Source organism: Myotis nattereri (genome assembly GCF_964212035.1).
Source record: "Myotis nattereri genome assembly, chromosome: 4".
In the NCBI taxonomy this organism is placed as follows: domain Eukaryota; kingdom Metazoa; phylum Chordata; class Mammalia; order Chiroptera; family Vespertilionidae; genus Myotis; species Myotis nattereri.
The window spans coordinates 66,467,147-66,492,176 of NC_138079.1; the positions used below are offsets into that span (position 1 = coordinate 66,467,147).

At 45.9% G+C, this 25,030-nt stretch overlaps 1 protein-coding gene across 2 annotated transcripts in view; it reads right to left on the bottom strand.

Annotated features, from left to right (window-relative positions):
- Window positions 1-25,030, bottom strand: part of MCC (MCC regulator of WNT signaling pathway) — a gene marked incomplete at both ends in the record, with an annotated part of 360,779 nt that overhangs the window by 44,955 nt on the left and 290,794 nt on the right. The window contains 2 exons of one of the 2 annotated variants that reach the window (XM_081088810.1): window positions 11,047-11,253; window positions 13,228-13,391. In XM_081088810.1, the coding sequence (XP_080944936.1) occupies window positions 11,047-11,253; window positions 13,228-13,391 (371 nt within the window). Of the gene's footprint in view, window positions 1-11,046; window positions 11,254-13,227; window positions 13,476-25,030 lie in introns of both variants that reach the window. The other variant, XM_081088811.1, reaches the window with a different exon arrangement.

Consider the following 25,030-nt stretch of genomic DNA (forward strand, 5'->3'; position numbering starts at 1 on the left):
TTTTATTATTATAGATGACTCCCAAAGGGAGAACAGGGTTTTATAAACATCATTTGACCAGAGAGGGCTAGAGTGAGAAGATAAAGGAGGTGAGTCAAGGGCGGTATGGACAGTTCAGGTGAGAAATGATAACTCAAACAGTGACGTGGAAGTGACAATGGCAAGTCCACCTTACGTCAGCACTGCCCACCAGAAGTTCCAAAAGCGATGGCGGTGTTCCGACCGCACTGTCCACTGTGGTCACATGTGGCTAGTGAGCACCGGCAATGTGCCCCTGTACCTCTGGGAGGAAGTGCAGGAACCTCCCTGGCTACTGTTCCACTTAAACTTCAAGGGAGGGATACCTGCTCTCCCACCTCCACCTTGGCACCAGGGTTCTGGCTTCAGCATTGAGCAGGTATGCACTAGTACTAGAGAATCCACCAACATGCTGCCATGGACAGATGTAGATTAAGAGATCAGCAACTGGGTCACCTCTGTGCACTAGATGGATAGCTCAACCTGGGGCATTTAGAGGAACTGGAGCTGGAAGCTGGTGGCTGGAATGATTAAAAACTTATTTGTATGGGGGGAAAAATAAAACAAAACTGAGTTTGCAATTGTATTCTATTTTTATCAATTTAAATTCAAATTGCAGCCAGTAGCTACTCTATTAGCCACTGCACTTCTAGAACTATTCAAGGAAGTAAAAACAAACAAACACACCCACATTTGTGGTGGGTTGACTCAGTGGACATGGTACTACTCGGTGAAATGTGGACAACATGAGGAGGAGTTAATTTTTCAGAGAGAAGATGCCAGCTTTGGACATGCTGAATTTAAAGAAGCACTGGGTATCCAGTCAACAATTAGAAATGTAATCTGAAGAAAGGAGGTCAGAACTGGATGCAGAGCTTAGGAATCTTGTGTGTGGGGAGGCTGCCCAGGGAAGAGGTTCGGCAGTGGGGGTGGGAGGAGAGAGCCTATGCAGCTAGTTGGATGGAAGGCTCAGTGGAGGACAGTAAGAGGGGGGCACGCTTGCTCCGGGAGAGAAAGCAAAGAGGTAGGACGGGCAAGAAGGAAGGTGAGTTTACAGACTGGAGAATGAGGACAGGAGACAGAAGGTTTCTGTTTTTCTGAGAGAAAAGATTAAGGCCCCTCTGATAGGAGTGGGGGAGGGAACAGCAGATGTCAGAAATGAAGAAGAAAGCTGACCTAGGTCCAAAAACGAAGGGGGGAAAAAAAAAGCTTAGACAGCACCGAGAACTCAGCTGAGCTCTTCCATTCAGGAGAGTAGACTGAGTAAATGCATTGTTTTCTTCAAACTCTGGAGGCCTCAGGACAATAATAGTAAGGAGTAGAAAAAGATTAAACCGTAACAGTGAAAAGAATATGCTGGAGCATTAGCAGGAAGGAGATTTGAGCACATTCCTTAAAGCTACACTGGAAGGAAGAGTCTGATGAAAGAAACAGAGTGGAAAAAGCCAGGTTCTGTAAGATATACAAGGGGAGGGGGCCAGTCCACAGGAGAAGGCTCGCAGGGTCCGACTCTCCCTTTGGCAGGTACCACAGGGGACGAGGATGAGAAGTGGTGAAAACAGGGGGAGTAACTCTATGTGCAGAACAAATGAAAATGTCCAGCATATGACAGCCCAGCTAAAATAAACAGGCACTCCTCCTATTAAAATTGCATGGAAATGCTGCCATAAAAAGGAACAATAAGAAAGAAATCCACTGCCAAGTTTAAAGAAAGGCAATAAAATCTCCAGATGCCAGAAGTGAAGTGAAAAATAAAGCTAAAGAGGTTCGGGGGGAGGCGGTGCCGGGGGAACTGAGAGCAGGGCGTGGACTGCTCATGTCAGGAGGGGCGGGACACCAAGAGTTGGCTCCATCAGGCTGTTTGAGCTGATCCTCCACATAAAGCCTGGAGCCTTCCTGCCCCACCACCTGTGAACAGTGGATTAAGTGCTGCCCTTGAAGCCAGAGAGAAAGCCTAGAACTGTGCAGAGGGCCAACCATATAGATTAAAATCCCAGACCCATGACACACTTGGATGTGAAGTCGAAATGTGTGTTATCTGCATATTGCTGGGCCCCAATCTTACAAGGTCTGGATTTTGCCAGGTCACGCACTGCCTTGAGACCTAAATTGTAAATCATCCAATAGCATTAGGGAACAGGAGACATAAGCCTCCCATGACTGGGAGCTCAAGACCAGGAAGTTGCTAGACATGGAAGTGTGGTTGCAGAGGAAGGAGGATGAAACAAGAGCCAGCAATCTAACACAGGAGATGAACTCAGCTCAGAAGAAATGAAAATAATGGAGACAGTGAGCTATATCACAATAAACACAATTACGATCTTTAATAAGATGAAAGGTATTTCCATAAAGAATAAGAAATTATGACATAAAAACAGGCGGATATCAAACAAGAATAGGTAGATGAGAAAAAAGCCAGCAGAAGATGTAACCAATGCAATGAAATCACTGGTTAAACTCTAGACTGGATAAAATTGAAGAGAGAATTAGTGAACTGAAACATAGTGCAGAGATTAATTCAGAACACAACATGGGGAGCTAAAAAGATACAAAATATGCAAGCATTGATGAGAGACATAAATGACTGCTGAGGTTCTGAAGTACTTTTATTTTTTTAAATATTTTTATTGATTTCAGAGATGAAGGGAGAGGGAGAGAAAGATAGAAACATCAATGATGAGAGAGACTCATTGATTGGTTGCCTCCTGCACGCCCCTGCTGGGGATCAGGCCTGCAACCCAGGCATGTGCCCTGACTGGGAATCGAACCGAGGACCTTTTGGTCCATGGGGCGACGCTCAACCCACTGAGCCACCACAGCCAGGCTCCGAAGTACTTTTAAAGGAGTTCCAGACGACGAGAACATGGGAGATGACAGAGAAACAGTATCTGAAAAGAAAGTAGGTGAGTTTTCTAGATGTGGAGTCAGGTCTTGAGACTTAACATCAGTGCTAAGTAGGGGAGGCGGTTTTTAGATTCGCCCGGCAGGAGTCAGGACAGCCCAGCCACCATCTGACTGCAGCCACAGCTGAGCCCAAGTGAGAGCTGCCCATTGGAGCCAGTTGCCCTCTGAACCATGAGGATAACAATACATATTTGCTGTTTTAGATCTCTAAAATGGGGTAGTTTGTTATACTGCCCAAACTAACTGAAAAAAATAATTCCATATCTAGAAATACTGTAGTGCAAATGTAGGCAGCAAAAATGACAGAGATCAGCTTAAAAGCTGTCTAGTGGGAGAGATAGACATCTTAGGCTCCGAGGGCAGCATGTTGGTTTGTTTCATTTACTACTGTATTGCTAACACCTTAATGGTGTCTGACAGTGTCAGTCTCAATATAATCTGTTGACTATACTTTTAAAAATAATCTGTCAACCTAAAATCCGATACTCAGGTAGACTATTGTGGAGGCCCTTAATGATGTCCATGTCCTAATCCTGAAAACCTATGATTAAGTTACCTAAATGGCAAAAGGATATTTGTAGGACTGGTTAAGAACTATGAGATGGGAAGACTGTCCTGCATGACCTTACAGGGGCCTTTGCAGTCACAAGCATCCTGTGAGAGAGAAGCAGGAGGGTCAGAGTTGGAGAGGCTTGGAGATACTATGCTGCTGATGATGGAGGGAAGGGCATGAGTCAAGGAATGTGGCCGTCTCTGGAGCTGGACAAGGCCAGGAAGAGGAACTCCAAAAGATCTCCCAGGAGGAATGCAGTCCTGATCACACTTTGATGCATTTTGGACTTCTGACCTCCAGAATTATAAGATGATAAGTTTGTGTTTTCTTAAGCCACTAAATTTATGGCAATTTGCTATTTACATGTATCAACAAGAGTGTTGTAAAAAAAAAAAAAAAAAGACATTGTCAGAAAAAGATTAAGAATTTATTACCCAAGGGAGGGGCAGGGAAGGGAAGAGATTAACCAAAGAACTTATATGCTTACTAGTGGCCCGGTGCATGAATTTTTGCACACTGTGAAATTAATTAGAAGAAATTTTTTAATAACACTATGCGCCTTTTATAATAGAAGTGCTAACCAAATTCAAGATTGACAATGACAGATTGAAACACATGTGTGCGATTGGTGCCAATGAGAGCTTTATATATATTGTGCAGGTGCGAATCAACTTAACCTTGTCTTTCAGATGCAGGGTTCATCACTGCTACACTTTGGGCCCCAGGAGGAACAGGCCAGGTGTGAGTAGGAGGATACAGAAGAGCTGTGGATCTGTCTCCCTCTATCTGCATGGAGAGAGGGAAAGATTCCTGGCGAGGCCCTTGGCCCACATCCAGTGGGTGACTGAAGGGCACTCCTTCTTTTTCCTGTTCTGAGCACTTGCTGGGATCGCGATGGGAGGTGTGCTGGGTCCCCAACTCCACTCAGTGATTCAGCGGCTCATGAAGGGCCTGGGCATATGTCCTTTGAAAGAGCTTCCCAGTGATTCTGACACACATGTTGAGAACCACGCCAAGACAGGCAAGTGAAGTCGCCTGCTCCCTGGCACTCTCACTCATGTCCAGGTCTCTCTGGTGTCACACTCAAACAAATAAAACAAGTCAGCTGTGTTAGGAACATCTATTGCTCAACAAATATCTACCTGCCCCCCACCCCATTTCTCAGTCCCTCTATGGCTAAAGTGGAGCACCTGCCTAATTCTGGCCAACAGGCCATGGGAGGGAGAATTTAGTGCAGGATGAGTCCATTTAAGTAATGTTTTAGGTGATGGGTTGCCATCAGCCTATGATCCTGAGTGAATATATGGGGCAGAGCAGTGCCCTCATCCCCAAACCTGCACTGGATATGTAATGCGAGTAAGAAACAAGCTCTTCTGGTATGCTATTCCACTGAAATTTGGGGGTTCATTTGTTACTGCTGTATAACCTATTCTTATCACCACTAATAAACCAGCCATACAAAGGAAGAGCCACCTGACACCCCACATTCAGTTGGAAGAAGAGCACTGGAGCCAGACCCCCTCCTCGAAGCCCCTCCTACAGGGCCTGATCAGGTCCGGAAGTGTTGAAACAGGGTTTATTTTTTACAAAACTTTTTATAAATTTAAACTTAGCTAATATTAGTATCCTCTCCCTTGTCATATAAAGAAACTCCTAAGAAGAGACAAATAAAATATGACAAAGTTCCATCCAGGACAAAAGAGAAGAGTGTGTTTACATATAAACATAAAGTTGTTAAAGCCGGGAGATAGAGACTATCTCTACTTTATTTTTTGTTTCTTTAATTTGAAAATTAAAAAAGAAAGCTATGCCAGCCAGTATTTTCACTGCCTAGATGTAGTTTCTCTTAGTATTTTGGCATTTTAGCGTCCCTTCTATTTCTATGTTTAAACTTCTGTATAATAAAAATTATACAACTAAAAGAATAAATTCATTTAAAAAAGAAACTAGTACACTAGAAAAGTTCAAGTAACATTTGACTTATATCCTTAACTCCTTACGGCTATTATGAGACCTGGTGTACACTGCTCTGGTCTATTTAAAATATTTTTTCATATACACATATATAGTTGATAAATTTACACAAGTTCATAGTAATATAAAGTATAGTTTCAAAGTCCTGCTTTTTTCGTATGCAGACACTGTGGTCATGAAAAGTGTCATGGAAGGGAAGGCAGAGTTGGAAGAGTTCAGATGGGACCTAAGACCAAATAAGGTAAAACAAAGATGAATCTTTATCTGACCTACATGAGGCCACACAATTTCACTTCCAGACATCTTTCCACTGTCACTGATTTTCAGTAAAAAATATCAAAGAGTACTGACTTAGCCTATAACTAAATCTATAACTAAAGGAGACAATTCAAAGTGAAAGGCTGCTTCAGAGACAGACCATGCTCTGGACACCTCTGTATGTTACCCTAAATCTTATTTCCCAGTAGGGATGGGCAGCCTAATACTAAGTATGTTATGAATGAACTAATTAGTAGAAAGAAGTACATAATAAAATACACGATCAACCATTAAGGTAATTACTCTTTCTAAGCAGGCCCATTTGGTTTAATTTGGAGTCCTCTTTTCAACTCCTTCAAGCGTGACCATTGATCGACAAGTGCCCTTGGAGATAACGTGGGTAAATACGAAGGCGGATTTGATTTAGTGTTTAGAACCAGTTCAGTATCTGGAAACTGGTACCAATGGATTCATAACTGATGGCTCTGGGGGAGGACCTTGGGGACATGGAAGAGGATGCTCTGTAAATTCCCATGGTCAGCGAGTTCATGGGGCAAGTGCTAGACCAACACCCCACCCCAACAAATCTCTGTGATATCTCCTGTGTGAAATGACTACGGGCAGACACGGTGGAGCTCTCATAATCACACACTTAAAGGTGGCCCAAAGGATAGAGGCCTGATCTCCCTAAAAGAGAAGGAGCTGCATGTTGAGTTCCCTCACATGGCCACTGGTTCAATCAGTCACACCTACAGAATGAAACGCCAATAAAAATGTTAAATACTGAAGCTTGGATGAACCTCCCTGGTTGGCGATGCTCTGAGTGTTGTCAGACCTCCCAGCCAGCAGGAGGAAAGGCCCTCCTGGACTCCGCAGGGAGAGGACAACCGGAGCTCTGCGCTTACCCCTTTCACACTTCACGGAAGCATCTTTCTTTGCTGGTTCTGATTTGTATCTTTTTGCTGTCATAAAACGATAATCATAATTTTTAAAAAATGGCCGAAAGAAATATATGAGAGGATTGTTACTTTGCAAAGCGTAAGGGGGAAATGGGCCCTGAGGGTGACAATGCCTGCAGGAAATTTCTCTCTCCTGCCCCACGTCCTTCCTTCCATGCTTCTGCTCCCCGCCCCCCCACCCCCCACATGAGGCTACAGTACCAGAAATTTGGGGCCACTTTCTGTGAAGGAGGCCAGATGAGAAGGAAGGAAATGGTACTGCGGCATTCTGAAAGATCACTTGTCCTTTTTCCGACCAAGGTGCCAAATGGCAGCCATTTAAAAACCTGGCTTTTCAATTATACAACTGATTGAATGCTGAATCCTTAAGAAGTGAATTTTCTTTACTTTTTAAAATACCTTTCTATTAATTCTAAGCAAAATAAAAGTTTGCTTGAAGGTTTCCCAATTGACAAAAGTCACATAATTTAATGTAAAATATAAAACCCAATGTGTCTATCGTTAATAAATTCCATGTTTCTATGCCACCCCCCCCCGCCCCCCCGCCCCAAAAAAACCCACCTGGATTTGGGAGTCCTCATTTATATTTTACAAGACTTTAGCTGAACAGGGTGATCATTTTATTACATGGGTCCTATGAACACAGAACAATGAAATCCCTTCATAAATGTAACACTGCCTTTAGGGACCAAGAGTGACTGGATTGGAAAAGGGACACTTGTTACCTTCTTAACATTGATGGAAATACTGCCCTACCTCCTCCCGAGGCGAGTTAATTAACACTAAGGGCTTTAAGGACATTTTGAGGGAGAGTGCACAACATTGAAAGAGGGAAACTTCAGATTAGGGCGACTTCTATTGGATTCAAAACCGTGTGTCTTCTAGTCTCCTGAGTTTACTGTGGTGATGACCAGAGAGGCCAAACAGAAGCCAGACCCCAAGGGTGAAGGCAGCCCAGGAGAGGTGATGGAATTCCTTCCCAGACATATTGAAAATACCCAGGAAGGGCGCAGGATGCAAGGAATAAACTCTGCTCCCACCACCTTACGCCACGAACTTGCAGAACTTTATGAAGAATTTGTATAAAATCTCAGAAAGAACTTGTACGGCCCACTTTGGATTCAAGTCTATCATTCAATGGTCACATAAGCCTGTGGTCACATCCAGTTTGCTTTACCAAACTCTCTGGGGAAAGCACTGATCATCTGGGACATGGCAGGTGACCTAAACGATCAGGCAAGAAATGCAAATAGTGTGGGGAAGCTGGCCCTGCCACCACAGGTCCTTCCAACAAGCTCCAGGGCACCCTCTGTGTTCACTGTCCCGGCCACGGGACACACACCATCGTAATGAGCTGTTTACTTGCCTGTCTCCCCAAAACCCTTCAAGCCGGGGACTCTGTCCTATTCGCCCCTGTAACCCCTCTGCTGGCACAGAGGAGACGACCAATCACATTTATGAAATGAATAAACAAAGGCAGCAAAGTGCTTCCTTTCTAGAGTAATTAATTCCACCTCACCTAAATTAAGTCTGTTTCTTTAAGTGTGAGGAAATGAATGGGTATAGTACAGAGCATGCAGATATAAATGATTATCTCATTTAATAATGAGCTGGGACCAATAATAATAATTGCCTGCTGTCTGCTCTGCCAAGTAGCCCTATCTGTTAACTAACATTAAAGATCTAATTTAATTAAATCTTGAACAAGCTCAGAAAATCTACTGAGAGCACTTTGTTTAATTACAGTCAGGGGGCAAGCACCAATCCTATTGATCTGGTCAGTTCAAATTCTATACAATCAATGTGGGTAGTGAAAAAAAAAAGTGACCCCAACTGCTTTTCAGGCAGCTTTGATGAACTGTGCATTGGGAGGTGCCATAAAGGCAGCAAAGGCAAGCCAGCCACGTACCATGTGGTATCGCAAGGAGGGCAATGAAAGCATACCTCAGACGCTCCACAGAGCTGCACATGATGAAGAACAGAAGACAACCCACCACAAGAAACAGATTCCTCCTCGGGGAAATGAAACATAATGAGTGGTGGTGAGTGGAAGTCGTCCAGCATTGAAGGCTAGTAAACTGGCATTCAAAGGCATCTAAGCAAATTCTATGAGGCCCACAACTGTCTTGAAATAAAAGGAAATAGATCCAATCCATGGGTATGTATACAAATTCCTGAGGGCATTCCCAGTGGAGGAAAAGGTACAAGTTCCTCAACACATTTTTATTTGGAGGCAACTGAAATATAAATTATATACATTTAATATAAAACCATATTAAAAGACAGAAAAATACGAAAAACACCACACAGTCACTGCAAAACTTAAATGACCGTTTAAGTATGATCGGAAGCGAGGTTAAGCGCATTATGAGTATTGACTAATTTCCCTGCGTTGGGTATTAGCATTATCCCCACGGCCCAGAGAAGTTAGGTAACGCGTCACAGACTCATGGTGACGTGGTAGGTCAGGCTGTGACCTGAGGTGGTCAGGCTCCAGGCCTGGCACAGAGCATCCAAACGATGCAGTTCTGAGGACTAACCTCCAGAGTTGGAGAAAATACTTGAAGAAGGGGACTGGCTTTTTATCTTTTGCTGGTCACAATCCAGGGCTCTCTTGTGCTTCAGTAACTCAAGTTAGAGGAGGGAATTTATTCTAAACCACAATATGTAATTACACCCAGGACCAACATTTCCTTCACAAAACATGCACCATCAGAATGCACATGCTAAGAGCAAGCACACCTAATTAGGGCATTAGTCATGATCATCAGGGAGCTCAGCCCAGGAAATTACAGGTGGTGGGGGCCTTCGCACGGAGGAAATGTCATCAGCTGGCCCAGATAAAGTCTTTGCTGACGGGGGTGATTTACACCTGCTGATGCAAGGATGAAGAACGGCATCTGATACAGCTGGGTACTGGAAACAAGCTTATTATGCACATGAGTTCAGACAAAATGATGTTCAGATCTGAGCGGCAGGGATGCTGGCCTTTTAATTATAACATTAGCCACAAGTGAGGAAAAGAGCTGATAACATTCACAAATAGTAATTTCTTCCACACTCAAACGTACACGTGGATTAAAAACAGAATGAGTTATACATGCTGACCTTTTGGAAGAACAAGGTATTTCCAAGATGTTCTTTAGAAGTCAGGGGGAGAGAGAGAACAATTACTAGATGTCTTTTCCCCCCTCTCTAATTCAACTTAATCTGTGTGCAAAATTTCCAGTTAGAGCAAAACTAGAAAGCAAACTTCTACTATCGCCAAGATTGAGAGAGAAAGGGGTCTCGTAATTCAAAGTGGAGTTCAGAGGGAATTGCTTCTGATTGAAGAATTCCTTGCTTCACTGCCAGTCGATTCACAGATCAAATTCACAGCCACACAAAGAAGTATTTGTGGGTTCCTGAGGAAAAAAACCCCTCCATCTTCGGAAAACTGAGTGCTTTTTACAATTCTGCCAAACATTTCTATCCTAAAACATCAGCGTCTTTAGTAATGGATATATTTCCTACACTGAGTGACTTGCAAACTGCTTCAGGCCATAGAGCCACGGGTTCATGGGGGTGAACACCAGGAATTACACACACATACTTAACATATATACACATACACAAAACACACATATAGACACAGCTACACATACATATGATTATTTTAACCTTAATAAGTCTGCACTAAAAGAGTTGACATTTGTCATTAGATTCACTGATAAGTGAGAGCACCTGCTATAAATTTAAAGCATGTTAGAAAAGACTGCAAAGGGGAAAAGTCTGTATCAGTGGTTCTCAACCTTGGCTGCACATTAGGATCACCTGGGACTCTGTAAAATCCTGATTTCTGGGCCTCATCCTCTGGAAATTCTGTTTCTTTGTTATGGGGTGGGGCCACAACATTAGCAACAAAGAAACAGAATTTCTGGAGGATGAGGCCCAGAAATCAGGATTTTAAAAAGATTCCCAGGTGATTCTAATGTGCAGCTAAGGTTGAGAACCACTGGTCTATATATTTTTGCAAATTATAAAATAGTATTAGTTAACTTAAAAGAAGAACATTTTAATGTAGCTGGGAGCAGACGTGCACACCCGGGAGAATGGGTTGAGAATCACTGATATAAGTTTACCATCCACTTAGATTTGCAATTCTGGAGAATAGTGGTTTTTTTTGTTTAAATCTGTTCGCCACACCTCAGCACTTTTAAATGATTTTCCTTTCAAGAATCTCTTAAAAAAAGAAAAACTGACTTCATAACCAGAAAGGGACGGCGATTCCAAAGGCTATAAACGCCCCAGAATTCCCGGGGCTGCCCTGGGCTCCGCACGCTGGCTTCTCTGGCCCACACCCTCGGGAAGAGGCCGGGCCCGTGGACTCGGCATGCTCACCCTCCTCCGGAGCCGGTCCCGCTCCTCCCGGATGGCGTTCATGGTGGCCTTGGTCCTGTTCAGCTCCTCCTCTTTGCTGCACAGCATGGCGGTCAGGCTCTCATTCTCTTCCCTCAGCCCAGCCAGCTCCTTCTCCCAGCGAGACCGCTCCTCAGCCAGGTTGGGATACAGATCCCGGCCGAGTACCCCCTCGATCTCCTCGACTGTCTAGAAAATACAGCCACAAAAACAAGCCAGGTGAGTGGCTGGGAGAAAGCGGAGGGGAAGAAAACATGCTGGACGGAGCGAGTGTCCCGGAGGAGCGGGTTCTACAGCCTCCTCACTGTCAAGGGTCATCATGATCAGTGACACCCCCAAATCATCCTCTCCCTATTCTCAAACCAGATTCTGTTGCTTGCTTGGGTCCTAGTCTGTGCTACCCAGCTGTCCCCGGAGTAAGAAGAACACAGTCCCTCCCTGGCACTAACTGTCCACAATGTTTATCTCCTTCGTCCACGTTCCAGAGCTGGTGACTACGCACCAGCAGACAGCAAGCCAGTTAGTGATCCCGACAATGCAAATGTGAAGTTGCCAACTGCACACAAAATCTAACTTGCGGTTTCCTGAATTACAGGCCTCCCCTGTTCCAACCTGGCAACGAGAGGCCACATTGCCGTCCCCAGCTCTAGTGTCACAGCAGAACTGAGAGGGTGTGAGTGAGGCTCAGTCTCAAGATGCCCAGGCCGAAAATAAACCTGTGACACGGAAGCGAGGAAGCTCATTGTGGAGGTTTCTAAGGCAGCAGGGATTTAATTAACGAATAAGACAGCTGTGAACTAAGAAGAGCAGAATCTTAATAGCACTTGGAGAGTTTTTAAATAATCCATTTAAAACACAGTATTAATGGAGAAAGAACGTGCAGAAAACTGGAAAAAAAAGGAAGAGCTCATTCTGGTGGCTTTCAGAAACCATTCATTCACATTTCTTGTCGTTTGGAAAAGGAAGCAGCAGCCAAATGACATGAGAGAGGAGGGAGGATTCCTAGGTCGGAGTAGAAGGCGGTGAAGAGAGGTGATGAGGAACGGGTCTCGAAAACAAAACAAAACAACAACAACGAAAGGGGAGGTCACTCGTGGCTGCTCACACTGGTTTCCCCATCGCACTGCCACTTCCCCTGTGTCGTGCATCGTCCTTCCTCTCAAATCTGAGGCCTGCTCTGTCCCTTGCTGGCTGGCAGAAGTCCTTGTCTTCTCCTTCCCTCTCAAAGCTGAGGCTGGGGCTAGGACCCAAGTTGACATTAAAATTAAATATAGGGCCTGGGAGACTCCAGACAAAGAAACAACAGTGGTTGCTTCTCCAAACCACATCACTGATATATTAATAATTGAGATGAATAAAGATGGAAAACCAGCTGTGTTATAAATATGAATCACGGTTCACCTTGAGATACCACAGCTCTTTTGTAACATCCAGGGTTTCTGTTGATAGCGCTTGGGCCTAGAGTGCTAAGACATTTTTTCCCCCCAAGTAACACATCACATTTTCCCTTTCCATTGGCCCCTCTCTGACTTTTCAGAATCAATCACTATGCCTAGGGCACTAAGCTAGGGTGAAGTAATATAAAGACCCCAGAGGCCCAGTATCAACAAGACTTGACGTTCCCATTGTTCATGATGAGTCTGTGCAGATGGAGCAAATTCCTCTCTTTTCATTCTCCTTTGGAGGTAAGATGAATGGATGTGGAAGGCGTGGCTGAGACCCAGTGCTCAGGATCCAGGACTCACTGAGGCCTGGAACTTCCCTCTTATTAGCACCGTGAATTGATTAACTCCTGAAATAATATTCTAGAGGCCATAAAGCGTTAATAAAACTTCCAAGTTAATCTTTGGGCTACATGATGAACCATACTAAAATGAGGTGGTTCAATACTAGCAGTCTAAGAGTTTCCAAGCAAATTGTCATTTTTGCTGCGAAGTCAGTGATCCTGACTGCTGACATAATGACTTTTTCTAGTGCAATTCAGCCCAACAAAAATGTATAGGGCTCCGGCTTCTATCTGGGGGCCCAATCTATGAGTATGGCTTTCTCAGAAACACTCATTCCTCACAGGTATTTGAGAAAACCACACTTCAAAAGAGAGGGATCTGATCATTTCCCCCCTATGATCCGCCAAGAGCCACACAGAGGGTGGGGAGGGTTTACCTTAATAGCCAAGTCGCAGTGCTCGCTGGCCGTGGTGAGCTGCTCGATGTGCCTGTCCACCTCGGCCACGGACAGGCTGCAGCTGCTCTTCTTCCTGCAGCAGACGACGTTCTCCAGCCCCGTCAGCACCCGCTGCAGCTCCGAGTTCAGGTCACTGCAGTTATCTGAGAGTGAACGTGGGCAGAATGAGTGAAGCAGGCAGGTGGGCAGCGAATGCTCTTCATTTCGTTCACCATGAAAAACCCATCCTAGTAAAATGAAATGGCAATAGAGCTTGAAATTTCAAAGTTTAACTCTGGGCAGCCGAATCCCAGCCTGCGGGCATCCTGAGACTTGGAGGCAATGTAAAACCTTTACTAAGGGGTTGCAGACTTCAGTCCTTTTCTACTTAGCCACGCCAAGCTGATCCTCTCGCCTTTCACCTGAGGGCAGCCCAACTTGAGGTTCTTTAATAAGAACAAAGAAGTGTCAGAGGGGCTGGTGGGGCCTCATAAGCCGTCTGGCCTACCTTCCTGCTCAGCCATTCAGACAAACACTGGCTCCAGAAAGAGTGTCCGCAAAAAAAGATATCATACTATTACTGAAGAAACAAGACAAAACCCCCCAGAGTTAGCAGAGACACTAGGCATTTTAAAACATGGAAACTGTGTAAGACCCAGCCCTTGCCCTCGATGAGCTTATAATTAGGACACGTGGCTGCCCTGGTCACTGTTCCCTGTCTGGGCCCTCACAGGAGGACAAAGTGGATAAGCTGCAGGAGCGAGTTTTCTGGGTCCCCTGACTGTGGTCACACAGCCCCAATCACTCACCACGTCACCCCAGCACCAGCGCTGCTCAACACGAGGTCGGATGCTCTTTCAGAGTCTGTGGCGTATTCTTCTAAACACAGACTTAGAACAAACGCTCAGTTCCTTCCCGTGGCCTACAGCCCCCGGAACACTCTGGCCCCTGCCAACACTAAAGGCTGAGGCAGTTGGGGACTGTACAAAAGGTCAGAGGTGTATGTTACGGAATCAGAAGAGCAATAGAGGCTGAGACAAGGGACTAAGTGGGTTCTAGGATGAACAAAAGGTGTCTCATGTATAAATCAAAATCGTAATGAGTTATCACCCCACTCCTCAGGATGGACACTATATACGAACAACAACAGAAAACAACAAGTGTTGGCAGGGCTGTGGAGAAGTTAGAACCCTGTGCCCTGCTGGTGGGAATATAAAATGGTGCAACCGCTGTGAAAAACAGTATGGCAGTTACTCAGAAATTAAAAATAGAACTCCCATATTATGTAGCAATCCCATTTCTGAGTATATACCCAAAAGAATGGAAAGTAGAAGTGAAAAAGATATGTGTACACCCTTGTTTATAGCAGCAGTATTTACAATAGCCAAAAAGGTGGAAAGAACTCAAATGCTCATCGACGGATGGACAAACAGAATGTGGCATATGCACGCCATGGGACATTACTCAGCCTTCCCAAGGAAGGCAATTCAGACAGCCTGCAACATGGATGGACCTTAAACACACTGGCCTAAGTGAAACAAGCCCGTCACAAAAGGACACACACTGTGTGATCCCACTTACACGAGGTTCTTGGGGTAGGCAGATTCAGAGGCAGAAAGTAGAATAGAGGTCCCAGGGGCTGGGGGAGTGGGGCAATGTGGCTTAATGGACACAGAGTTTGTTTGGGAGGATGAGACAGTTCTAGAAACGGATAATAGGGATGGGTGCACAATTCTGTGAACGCACGTATCGCCACTGAACTGCACACCTGCCCTGGAACGCTGAGCAGACCCCTGGCTGTGCTGTGCTTTAGGCAAGAAAGGTAACGAACGGCTCGGCTCCCTGTCCAGGAGACAAAGGGGAGGCCATCTGTATCGAATACACATTCTCCCAACGGAGGTTCCTCCTATCTCCCCACAGAAGAATGTGAGGGTGCGTAGAGCAAACAAAAGGGGAAACACAGTGATTAGGGCCAGGGAGAGGCTGAGGAAGCCAATAAAAGTGAACAGCTGTTGGGCTGACTACTCTGCTTAACCATCACACAAGCGTCCTGGCAGCCAGAGCAACAATGAATGATCTCCTGTCAGGGAGGAGGAAGCGTTCCAGCTTCACAAGGGAGACTATGTGTTCTCAGCAATAGCTGCTGCAAGAATTCGGGTACGTGGACTTCATGTGTGGCATGAAGCGATGCGATGGCCAGTCTCCTCAGCCAGTTTCACACATATGCAGATTTCAAAGGCTTTCTTCTTATACACGCCTTCAATTAAAATTAAGCTGTCGACCATTGAAGTACAATGCAAAGGGAGTCCTGGGAAGGACTAAGCTGACAGTCTTGGCATTCTGCCTCCCAATTGTCTAATTGGCTGCAAAGATGAAAGAGAGCGCACAGAAGAATAAATGGAATGGACATCTCCCTTTGACCAAAGGATGCAAATGAGCCACCTGCAGCAAAGATGTTTCGTGTGGAGGGCAGGGTTTGATGGCTGGCACAGCCTTTTTTGTTTTTTAAACAATTTTTAAATTAATTGCCAGCATTTAAAAACCATTAGAAGTTATGACTATTCTTGTAAAATTAGAAGGTCTGGCCACATTGGGCCCCACTCGGCACACAACAATCTGCAGCATGGCCACAGCGCCCATGGCCCACTGCCCACCTCCCAGGCCTGCCCCTGCTGTCCTTCCTAAAGGTAACTTTTCCCAGCTAGACTTCTGCAGCAGCTGCAGAAAAGACAGCTCAGGTTACATTCGTCTGGAGAACCCAGAGCCTTGGGCATTCCTGTTGCCGTTTGAGGGGAGACCCAGGTCACTTCGGAAATGCACGTGGCTATGAAAGCTAAGCCTCGCCAGCTCTCTCGCTCACTGACGCACACACCGGCGGGCCGGTCTCCTTCTTTCCCCTGACCAAGTGCCATGGAATCTAAAACATACCATGGGGCATACCACACCCTGCTAAAAAGCTTTCAATGAAGGTGGATCCTCAAGGCGGAGGCCCTTCCCCTGAAGTTAGAGGTACTAGGCACAGGGCACTCAGCCGGTCTGAGAAAGGGAAGTGGCTGGGGGCCTGCTGTGAATGGTCCTCACGCCTGACCTCTGTGGGGAGCAGCAGATCAAGCCGTAACCGTGACCCCCACTGCCTTCTGAGGACCAACACGCGCCCCCACCTCTGTTCTGCCTGGGCACACGTCATGCCTTACAGAGCATGGCAAGTGGGGGAGAGAGCTGCAGACGCTTTCAGCTTCAACACCGACGTTCTGCTAGGAAGCAGGTCTGATGTCCTAGGGATGGAACAGCTCCGAGCCCGTTGTGGCTCTAAGGCTTAACCAGGAAGACTGGTGCTTTCCTTTCAGCAGTCCTCTCTCCTCTGCGTGCAGCCAGGCCCTCCCTCACTCCAGCGAGAAAAAAGCAAAACAACACAGAAAATGATAGAATAGTTGACTTCCAGGTCTGAACACAAGACGACGAGAAGGTCTACGAGGAAAGGAGGGAGTATCCACTGAGGTTACCCTGCGTGATGTACAAGCGTCTGTGTCTACCGAAGACAAGAGAGTAAGAACGATGTCGGCATAGTTTAAAAACACCTCAACATCACCAACAGTGAACAAACTGACACATGACCCTCCTGCACCTTACTGTGTGTTGTGTCTTTTTTTTTAGGTGATGGATGTTAACTAAATTCATTGTGGTAACCATTTTATAATTATGCTGTACACCTTAAACTTCAGTGTTGTATGTCAATTATATCGCAATAAAACTGGAAGAAAAAAGAGAGGAAGGCATAAGTGGGTAGGGATTCTAAAGAGGAATGGGACAGGGGGCGGGGAAGGAGGGTGGTACTGAGGAAGAGTAGAGTCAGGCCCTCAGCTCTAGGAGAGGTGAGGATGGAGCGGAATACGGGGAGAGAGAGATAAAGGGGAAAGAAACTTTTCTAAGAACTTTATTAAAGGGCTTTTACTTATTATAGAAAATGAATGTTCATTCTAAATAAAATTCTAAGCAGAAAAGTTCAAAGAAGCAACTAAAAATGATCCATAATCCTTCAACCTCATTTTAAGCTCTTAGAATTTTATTTTCTACATCCTTTTCCATAAATACATAGATCATGCTCTACATAATATGTTTGGGTTTTTTTTTCACAAATATTTCTTAAATTATTAATTTTATGACTACTAAAATTTCATTCTTTGGAAATATCATCATTTTTTTGGCATATCACAGACATATTTCCCTTAAATTCCTAGACATGAAATAAATGGGTCAAAAGATTATGAATATTGGCACATATTATCCTGTTGCTGGGAAAATATTATACATTTCCATTTGTGAATTGTGCAACTTACTTTCAAATGGTTTTGAAAAAGAATTTCTGAGTGTTGTGCACAATCATATGTGGTAAAATGTTAACAACTGGTGAATCTAGGCAAAGGATTTGGGGGGTTCGTTTGATCTTTTATGTAAGCTTGAAGTTTTTAAAAAATAAAAAGTTGAGGAGAAAACAAATACCTCAACATTCAAGGCAAGAATATGCTCAAGTCTAGTTTAACTCAGGGACCACTATGACGATCAACTCCTCAGTGCAGTTATGAGAACAGGAATGTCTCCTGAAAGCGCCAGGCCACACCCAAACATTCCCGAGCACACAGGCTGGGGACAGGGTGATGGTGCCAAAAAGAGTGAGCTGCCACCGCGCCAGGCCCCCACCAGGCTCCAACCTCACCGGGAAGAAGAACCTATTCTGTTTCTTTCCCAAAGAAAACGAGGTTGCATTTTCAAGACTTCTATTTCAGCCAGATCGTATGGGTCTGAGATTTGTTTTCATTTTTGCTGCTGTCACTGTGCAGTTTTGACTGTTTATCTCTCTACGACACTAAACTTGGTCTTAAGTATAGTGAAGGCGTAAGAAAGATAAGCTAGCATCAACTGCCGGAAAACTGTCCTTCAGCCACGAGAACCCCCGCTGCTGGCTATGTCTTCAGAACTCCAGGCTCTAAGCTGCCCCAGCGCCCCACAGAACTCCCAGCCCCACCCGCCCACCCCGGCCTTTGCCGTGTAGAAGTCCTGGCAGTGGCTTCCACAGAGCAAGGCTCCAACGACACATATGTAGAAAAGTTCAAGTTCACACATAATCATTTTAGTTATTTGCCTCCTAATCACCCGAACTGGCACAGCTGTAAGGATATGAGGAAACCTTTGTAGGCACGGAAGGGTGCAATTTGGCAAGCTCTGGAGAGCCTTAAAGATCATTCCGTACCTGTGCCTCTGAGAAGTTATCCTGAGGAAACAGAGGCACATTTAGAGGGGAACCGCAGCCCCCTCACTGCGCCTCCTGACGTCGCCCCTTCCGGGTCTCGGCCTCACCGCTGACCGTTCTCCCGAAGCTCTCTAACCTCTGGGCCGAATGCGCCTCTCAGGGTCTGCATCTCCCATCTCAACTCCCAGCCCCTTTCCAGGCAGCCTCCCTCCCGCCCCCGAGAGCACACACCATGGAGCACAGGAGGAGGAGGTGTGCTTCTGGCACCAAATGCGCCTGTAACATCTTCCTCACTGACACCACGCTCCCCTCGGTGGCTGGGATGTCAGTGACATGAGTGAGGCCCCAGGCTAACCTGGCTTTCAGAGGCTCGTCTCAGAAGCCAACACCCCTTTTTAGGAAACTTACGTGGAGTTTCAAACAACCAGAAAGTAATCCAACCTGAGAGGACAGTCTGTTTGGAAAATAAAGACTGCTTGTCGTATCTTAGAAAAGGAGGTCATGAGTGCCAATTATGGGAGCCCATCTTGAACAAACGCCTTTCCATTTCTCTTACACCCCAGGTCTCTTTTGGGGACTGAAAATTATTAAACAGTCGAATTCGAGGGAGATATTCCGCAGAAACACAAGGTGAAGGGGAACAATGACCTTTCCCGCTCTCGAGTTTGGTTACGTTCCACGGGAAGCTCTGGAATGATCTTAGGCGGGCTCCTCAGTCGCTCGGCCCCGTGACCACGTGCAGGCAGCCTTACTGGATCCGGCTCAGAGCCCTGGGAGGAAGCACGCAGAGAGCCTCCCATGAGCCGGTGTCCGAAATTGCTAGGACTCCCCTGGGTTTGGTCTCAAGGGAACCAGCCCTGCCGAGCCCCTGGGAGAAAGTAAGCTGCCTCGTCAAAGTAAGGAGAAAACAGGCCACAGAGGGCCTGGCCCGTTACATCAATGAGCCGGGGTGTGATTTTCAGTCCCGTATCACCTTTGCAACCTGTGTGCTGGTTCCTCAAAGTTCCAGAATCAGATTACAAACCATCTGATTCTCATTTAAAAATTCGTTGCTGGGCGCCCTAACCGGTTTGGCTCAGTGGATAGAGTGTCGGCCTGCAGACTGAAGGGTCCCAGGTTTGATTCCGGTCAAGGGCATGTGCCTTGGTTGTGGGCACATCCCCAGTGGGGGTTGTGCAGGAGGCGACTGATCGATGTTTCTCTCTCATCGATGTTTCTAGCTATCCCTCCCTTCCTCTCCGGAAAAAATCAATAAAATATATTTTTTTAAAAATTTGTTGCTGGGGGATGACTGACCACCTTGCCACCTCATTGTAAGGAAGATGGAGTTTTCTCCAGACAGGCGGCCTTGCCTTTGTAAACGCTCTCTCCACGTCTGCAGAAAGCGTGTGTTGGAGGAGGCAAGGCTGTCTTTCCCTTCTCCCCACTGGGAGTGGCTGCTTGACACTTTGGAACATTTTTTCCTGAAGCCATTAAGCCTCATCGCCATTAAAGCCAGGAAAAATCTGGCTTTAACGTTAAACATATTTCATAGTCAGAGCCGTGCCAAAGAACCAGGTTTCATGTGTAAATTCTTCCTTGGTTGTCCTCCAAAAACTACTCATAAGGAGGAAATCTCTATCTGAATGATCACACCAGCAAGCAAGCTTCCTTTCATCCCTACGGGTATAAAGAGTTCAGCATTGCTAGATTCCAGAAAAGTCATTTCTCACCTAAACCCAGCAGAGATCTCAAAATATTGGAGCAGAACCCACCACCGGCTGTGCGCAAAGACCCCCGGATCAGGGATTTTGTTAGTTTCACAAACAACTGCTCCTGACAAGCTCTGCTGTCCCATTGACGAAGTTGGGAAAACAGCCTGCTAGCGAGGACACCGCACACGTGCTAACACCCATGATGCAATGCGCCATATGCCCACATCTGTGCCCTGCTCTATTGCGACACCCAGAATCATCTGGTGTAAAAGTGTTGTTTCTAGGATGGAGATCCGCAAAACCTCGATTAACAACAAACAGCCTGCTATTAGCCAGGTGCTGTGATCACACAGCTGCTCCCTAAATTCCCCCTCAGCGCTAGACCTCAAAGGGCTGCAGCCAGCGCAGCACACCAGCCATGGGCACGGCTCGCTGTTTAAGGAGAGGCGTGTCAAAGCAAAGCCATCTGCAAAAACACAGCAGAAACAACTGCTTAGCTGTACGGCCTTGGGTAAGTGGCTTACCCCTCTGCACTCTGTTATCCCGACTTTATAAATCAGGAGTGTTACAAGGCCTCCCATCCTCCAACTTTGAGGATGCATGTAAATGCTTGGCACAACGCGAGTGAGCAAAGCATGCTAGCTGTTATAGCCAACTTCTCTTTTAATGAGAACTCCTGGTCAAATTAAGAAAATAAAAATCCCCCAGCAATTCCTACCGCTGTTTTTGTGCATTTAATTACCTTTATTTTCCAAATAATTGTGCCACCAGGTTTGAATAGAGGTAATGCAATGTATTCTACGATGCACTGTGGCCTTACTGGGACCTTTGTCCTTTACATGATTGCTCAGGGAAGTCAAAACACTTTCTAAATTGCTGGCTTACCACCCCCTACCCCACCCCCTGCTCTGCCCCCAGGCCCTGGGGGCAGTGCCTAGGAGCCAGTTTACTGAAGGGGCGGCCTTAGCTCCGATGGGTGTGGTTTGAAAACAAAAGAAAAGTGCTTTTTCAGTGAAGGGAATAGGTTTGACTTAGTCTTCAGTGGAGATGAGCACAGATACCAAAGCAAACTGCACATAAAATCCAGCTCAAGGAAACCTCCGGGCTGCTAACGCATGTTTGCAGATACAGCAACCATAATGAAATGGCTGCTTTTTAATGATTTCCTATAATGGTGTTTATATATGGAAGCTTTTTTCCCGATTGAAGCAATTTAAGTGGAAAATGGCAGAGGAGTAAGAGGAGGCAAACGTCCAGCCCCGATGAACACGCAGGCATTGCGCTCTGCTGCAGCCTTAATGGGCCTCCTTGCTGTCCCCGGGGCCTTCCCTCCTTGGGGACCTGGCAGGGGTGGGCCCTGTGCCCACAGCCCTCTCCTCTGCCTCCTGCTCTTTGCTTGCATTGCCCCCACTTCACCCTCAGTTTGAATGTCCATTAAGTGCTACTCGTCCTCCAGTGCTCCCATCCCAGGGAGTCACTAGGGGCCCTGTTCACCTTCTGTTGTGGTTCTTACCGCACTGCTGTTCATTCTCTGCTTCCCTGTCTACATCCCCCAAAGAATCATGAGCTCCAAGATGGCATTCACTGTTACTCAAATCTGTGGCTGCCTACTATGTGCCGGCACTGTTTCATTGGTCAACAGGACAGCTGCCCACAGGGAGCCTGCAGTCTAGCAGGAGAGGCTGAGAAAGGCCGGTGATACGGAATGAAGTCAATGCAGACACGTGACATCAGGCAGCACCAAGTGAGGGAGGCTGGTCAGGTTTGAGGGTCAGTGAGGTCAGAGGCTAAAAGAAAAACAGGGATACTAGGGAGAATGAGGTTTGAAACTGAATAAATGACCCATTCCAACAAAGTTTCTTAATCAAATAAGGTTGGGAAATGGAGAATAAACCCATTTACATGGGCTGGGCATCATTACGATGGGACTTCTCAGAGTCCTGACATGAGAGAGCATCTGTCTCTCCTTCCCCTCATTAAAGAACCTGGGGATACCCAGGTTCTGGGGGCCCTGTAGGTCATGGTAAGAAGTCGGGATGTCACTCTGGGTGTGAGGAATTGGAGCATGGGAGTACAGCCACCTGATGGCAGAGTCTGTCTTATATCCCCAGCCCCTAGCACAGTTCCCCATGATTTCCTGAATGAATAAATGCCCCCTGTTGTGGACAGAGAACATATACAGGCACTGGGCAGACAGGGTTCCTTCTCCCAGGAAGGAACCAGCCGTAATGAACATATATTTTTTTAATGAGGGGAAGGAGGGACAGATGCTCTCTCATGTCAGGACCTCGAGAAGTCCCATCGTACAGATGCCCAGCCCATGTAAGTGGCTTCATTCTTCCATTTCCCAACCTTATTTGATTAAGAAACTTTGTTGGAATGGGCCATTTAATTTCATAGAATAACATTATGGAATGTAGGAACTTCCCTAGTAATTGGGAACTTTTTGGCTGCTTGCACTTGTCTGTCTGCCTAAGGCTGGAAGACAGAGTCCAGAGTGGGGGGGCCACTAGGGTTAGAGATTATGAGCTGGTATAACTTAGCATGGAGGACTTGGGCCCATGGGTGGGGCCAGGGTCTGGGTTTAGGTTTGAGGGAGACAGTTTAAGCCTGAAGCCAAGACCTCAGGTCTGGAGAGGTATCCCCGCTCCTCAACCCATTTCTGTCTGGCTCAATTGGTATCAGCTCTCAATGGCTCTGATGTAGCTCAATCGGTCTCATTTGGCTTTAGCAGCAACCCAGCCTGCTAACCCCTTCTTCCTTATTGGAGCCTTCTCTGTCCCACCGGCTTCCGGACACCACTCTCCTCATTTCCTCCGTATAGCTTTGCCTGACTGACAGCTTGATACTTGGTTGACTGCTTCAGTTGTTCACTTAAAGAAGTATCTCTACATATACCAAGTGCCAGGCCCTGTGGTGGGGCTCTGGAGATACACTAGTAGATAAAACAAACGCGCTTTTGCCCAGGGGAGGTTAGTGGGAGAGTCAGTCAAGCAAAGAAATACAAATACATTATTTAACATGGCAATGTGATACAGGAATCAGATGGGGCAGCGACAGTCAGCACAGGGACTTGCTCATGAGATGCTTTTGAAGGAGGTGCAGTTAAACCCAGACCGAAACGAGGAGAGCCCATCCCTGCCAATGAGCTCCCGCTGAGCCTCCTCGTCAGCCGGTGCCCCAAGGCTTAGTTGCGGGCGCTCTGCACTCCTCCATCAGCACTTTTCACTCCTCACATAGATTCTCGTCGCCTCAGTAACTGTCTGTAAATAGCCTGATGTCTCCTAGCTGCTTCCCTTCAGCCCACACCTCTCCTCCTGGCTTCTTAAGTATATCTAACTGCCACCTGCCTTCCCAAACATCTCCACCTAGGTTATCTCCAGGCGCCTTCAATTTATGCCCTAACAAAACACATGATCTCTACCCACCCTACCCTGCCCCCAAACAAAACAAAACAAAACAAAATTGAAAGCAAAACCACCCAGTCTTTTCTTCTATGCTCCCTTATTGGTGTCTGGCCCCACCGTTCACCCACTGTATAATCCAGACATGTATGCATGGGGCACTGCCACATACATACCTCCTTTACCCTCTGTTCCCAATCCTTTGGCCAGATCGTGCCATTTTATACCTTTTCTATACCCATTTGCATTTCTACATCTCACATGCCATCACCCTAATTCTGAGCAACAATTCTGCCCACTTAACACTTTCTCAATAGCTTCCTAGTTGGCCTCCCCCATTCACTCTTGATCCACTGATTCTTTCTCCTCAGTTCAGAGTGACACATTCAAAATGCAAATCTGATCTTCTTTTTCCCTCCCCCCCTCCCATGATTAAAATCTTTCCATTGGTTTTTGTGGATCTTTGAATAAGGATCAAACTCTAACACAGTCTACAAGATCTCGCTGGTCTGGCTCCTGCCAGCCTCTCCAGCCTCCGTCTCACACCCCTGTGCCCTTCAAACATGAACATCCTTTTTTCACCTCCTGGAATGCATCTGTCCCCGCCCCCTGAATGCCATCTTCTCTTTCATCTGCTTAATTCCTACTTATCTTCCAGATCTCATTCAAATGTCACTTCCCGGAGGAAGGTATCCTGAAAATCCTAAACTTAATCAAATACCTTTGATACATTCTCATGGTACCATGTTCTTTAATGTTGTAGTACTTTTATATGCTTGCAATTAAACACGTGTGTAATATTAGATTCAAGTCTCTCTCTTCAATGAAATTTTAAGTTCTGTGAACACTGCACTACACTTACTCCTCTTTTTCTTGGTTCTTCTCCCACCTCTCCCCTACATGTGAACATTTCCTAAGATATGGGTCTCCTCCCTCTTTTGACTCTCCACCCTTTTGACCAAAGGGATCTGTTTACTTCATAGCTTCAAAGCCTTTATCCTCAACCTCAATCTCTCCAAAGAGCCAGTTAGGCATCTCCAAATAGTCCAGTGGTTTTGCAACATTTTGACTGCAACCAACACTTGGAACATTTCATATGGCAACTTACTACATAAACACAGGTAACAAATAATTTTCATGAAACAATACTGTCATTCTATCCCCCCCCCCATTTTATTTCATTTAAAAATAATTTATTTTTCATATAATTCCAAGACCCACTAATGGGTCATGACCTGCAGTTTAAAAACACACCATACAATCACATAGTACCAGATATTTCCATATGAACATTTCTCTACAACCTCAAACATAATATATCGATTTCCCAACTCATTTCTCAATCAAACTTCTGAGGAATCTGATCATTCTCTGAGTCACTCAGGATCAACATGTTAGAGTCATTTTGGATCCTCCCTACCCAACAGTTGCTTTTGGCTCTTCCACTGCAATGTGTC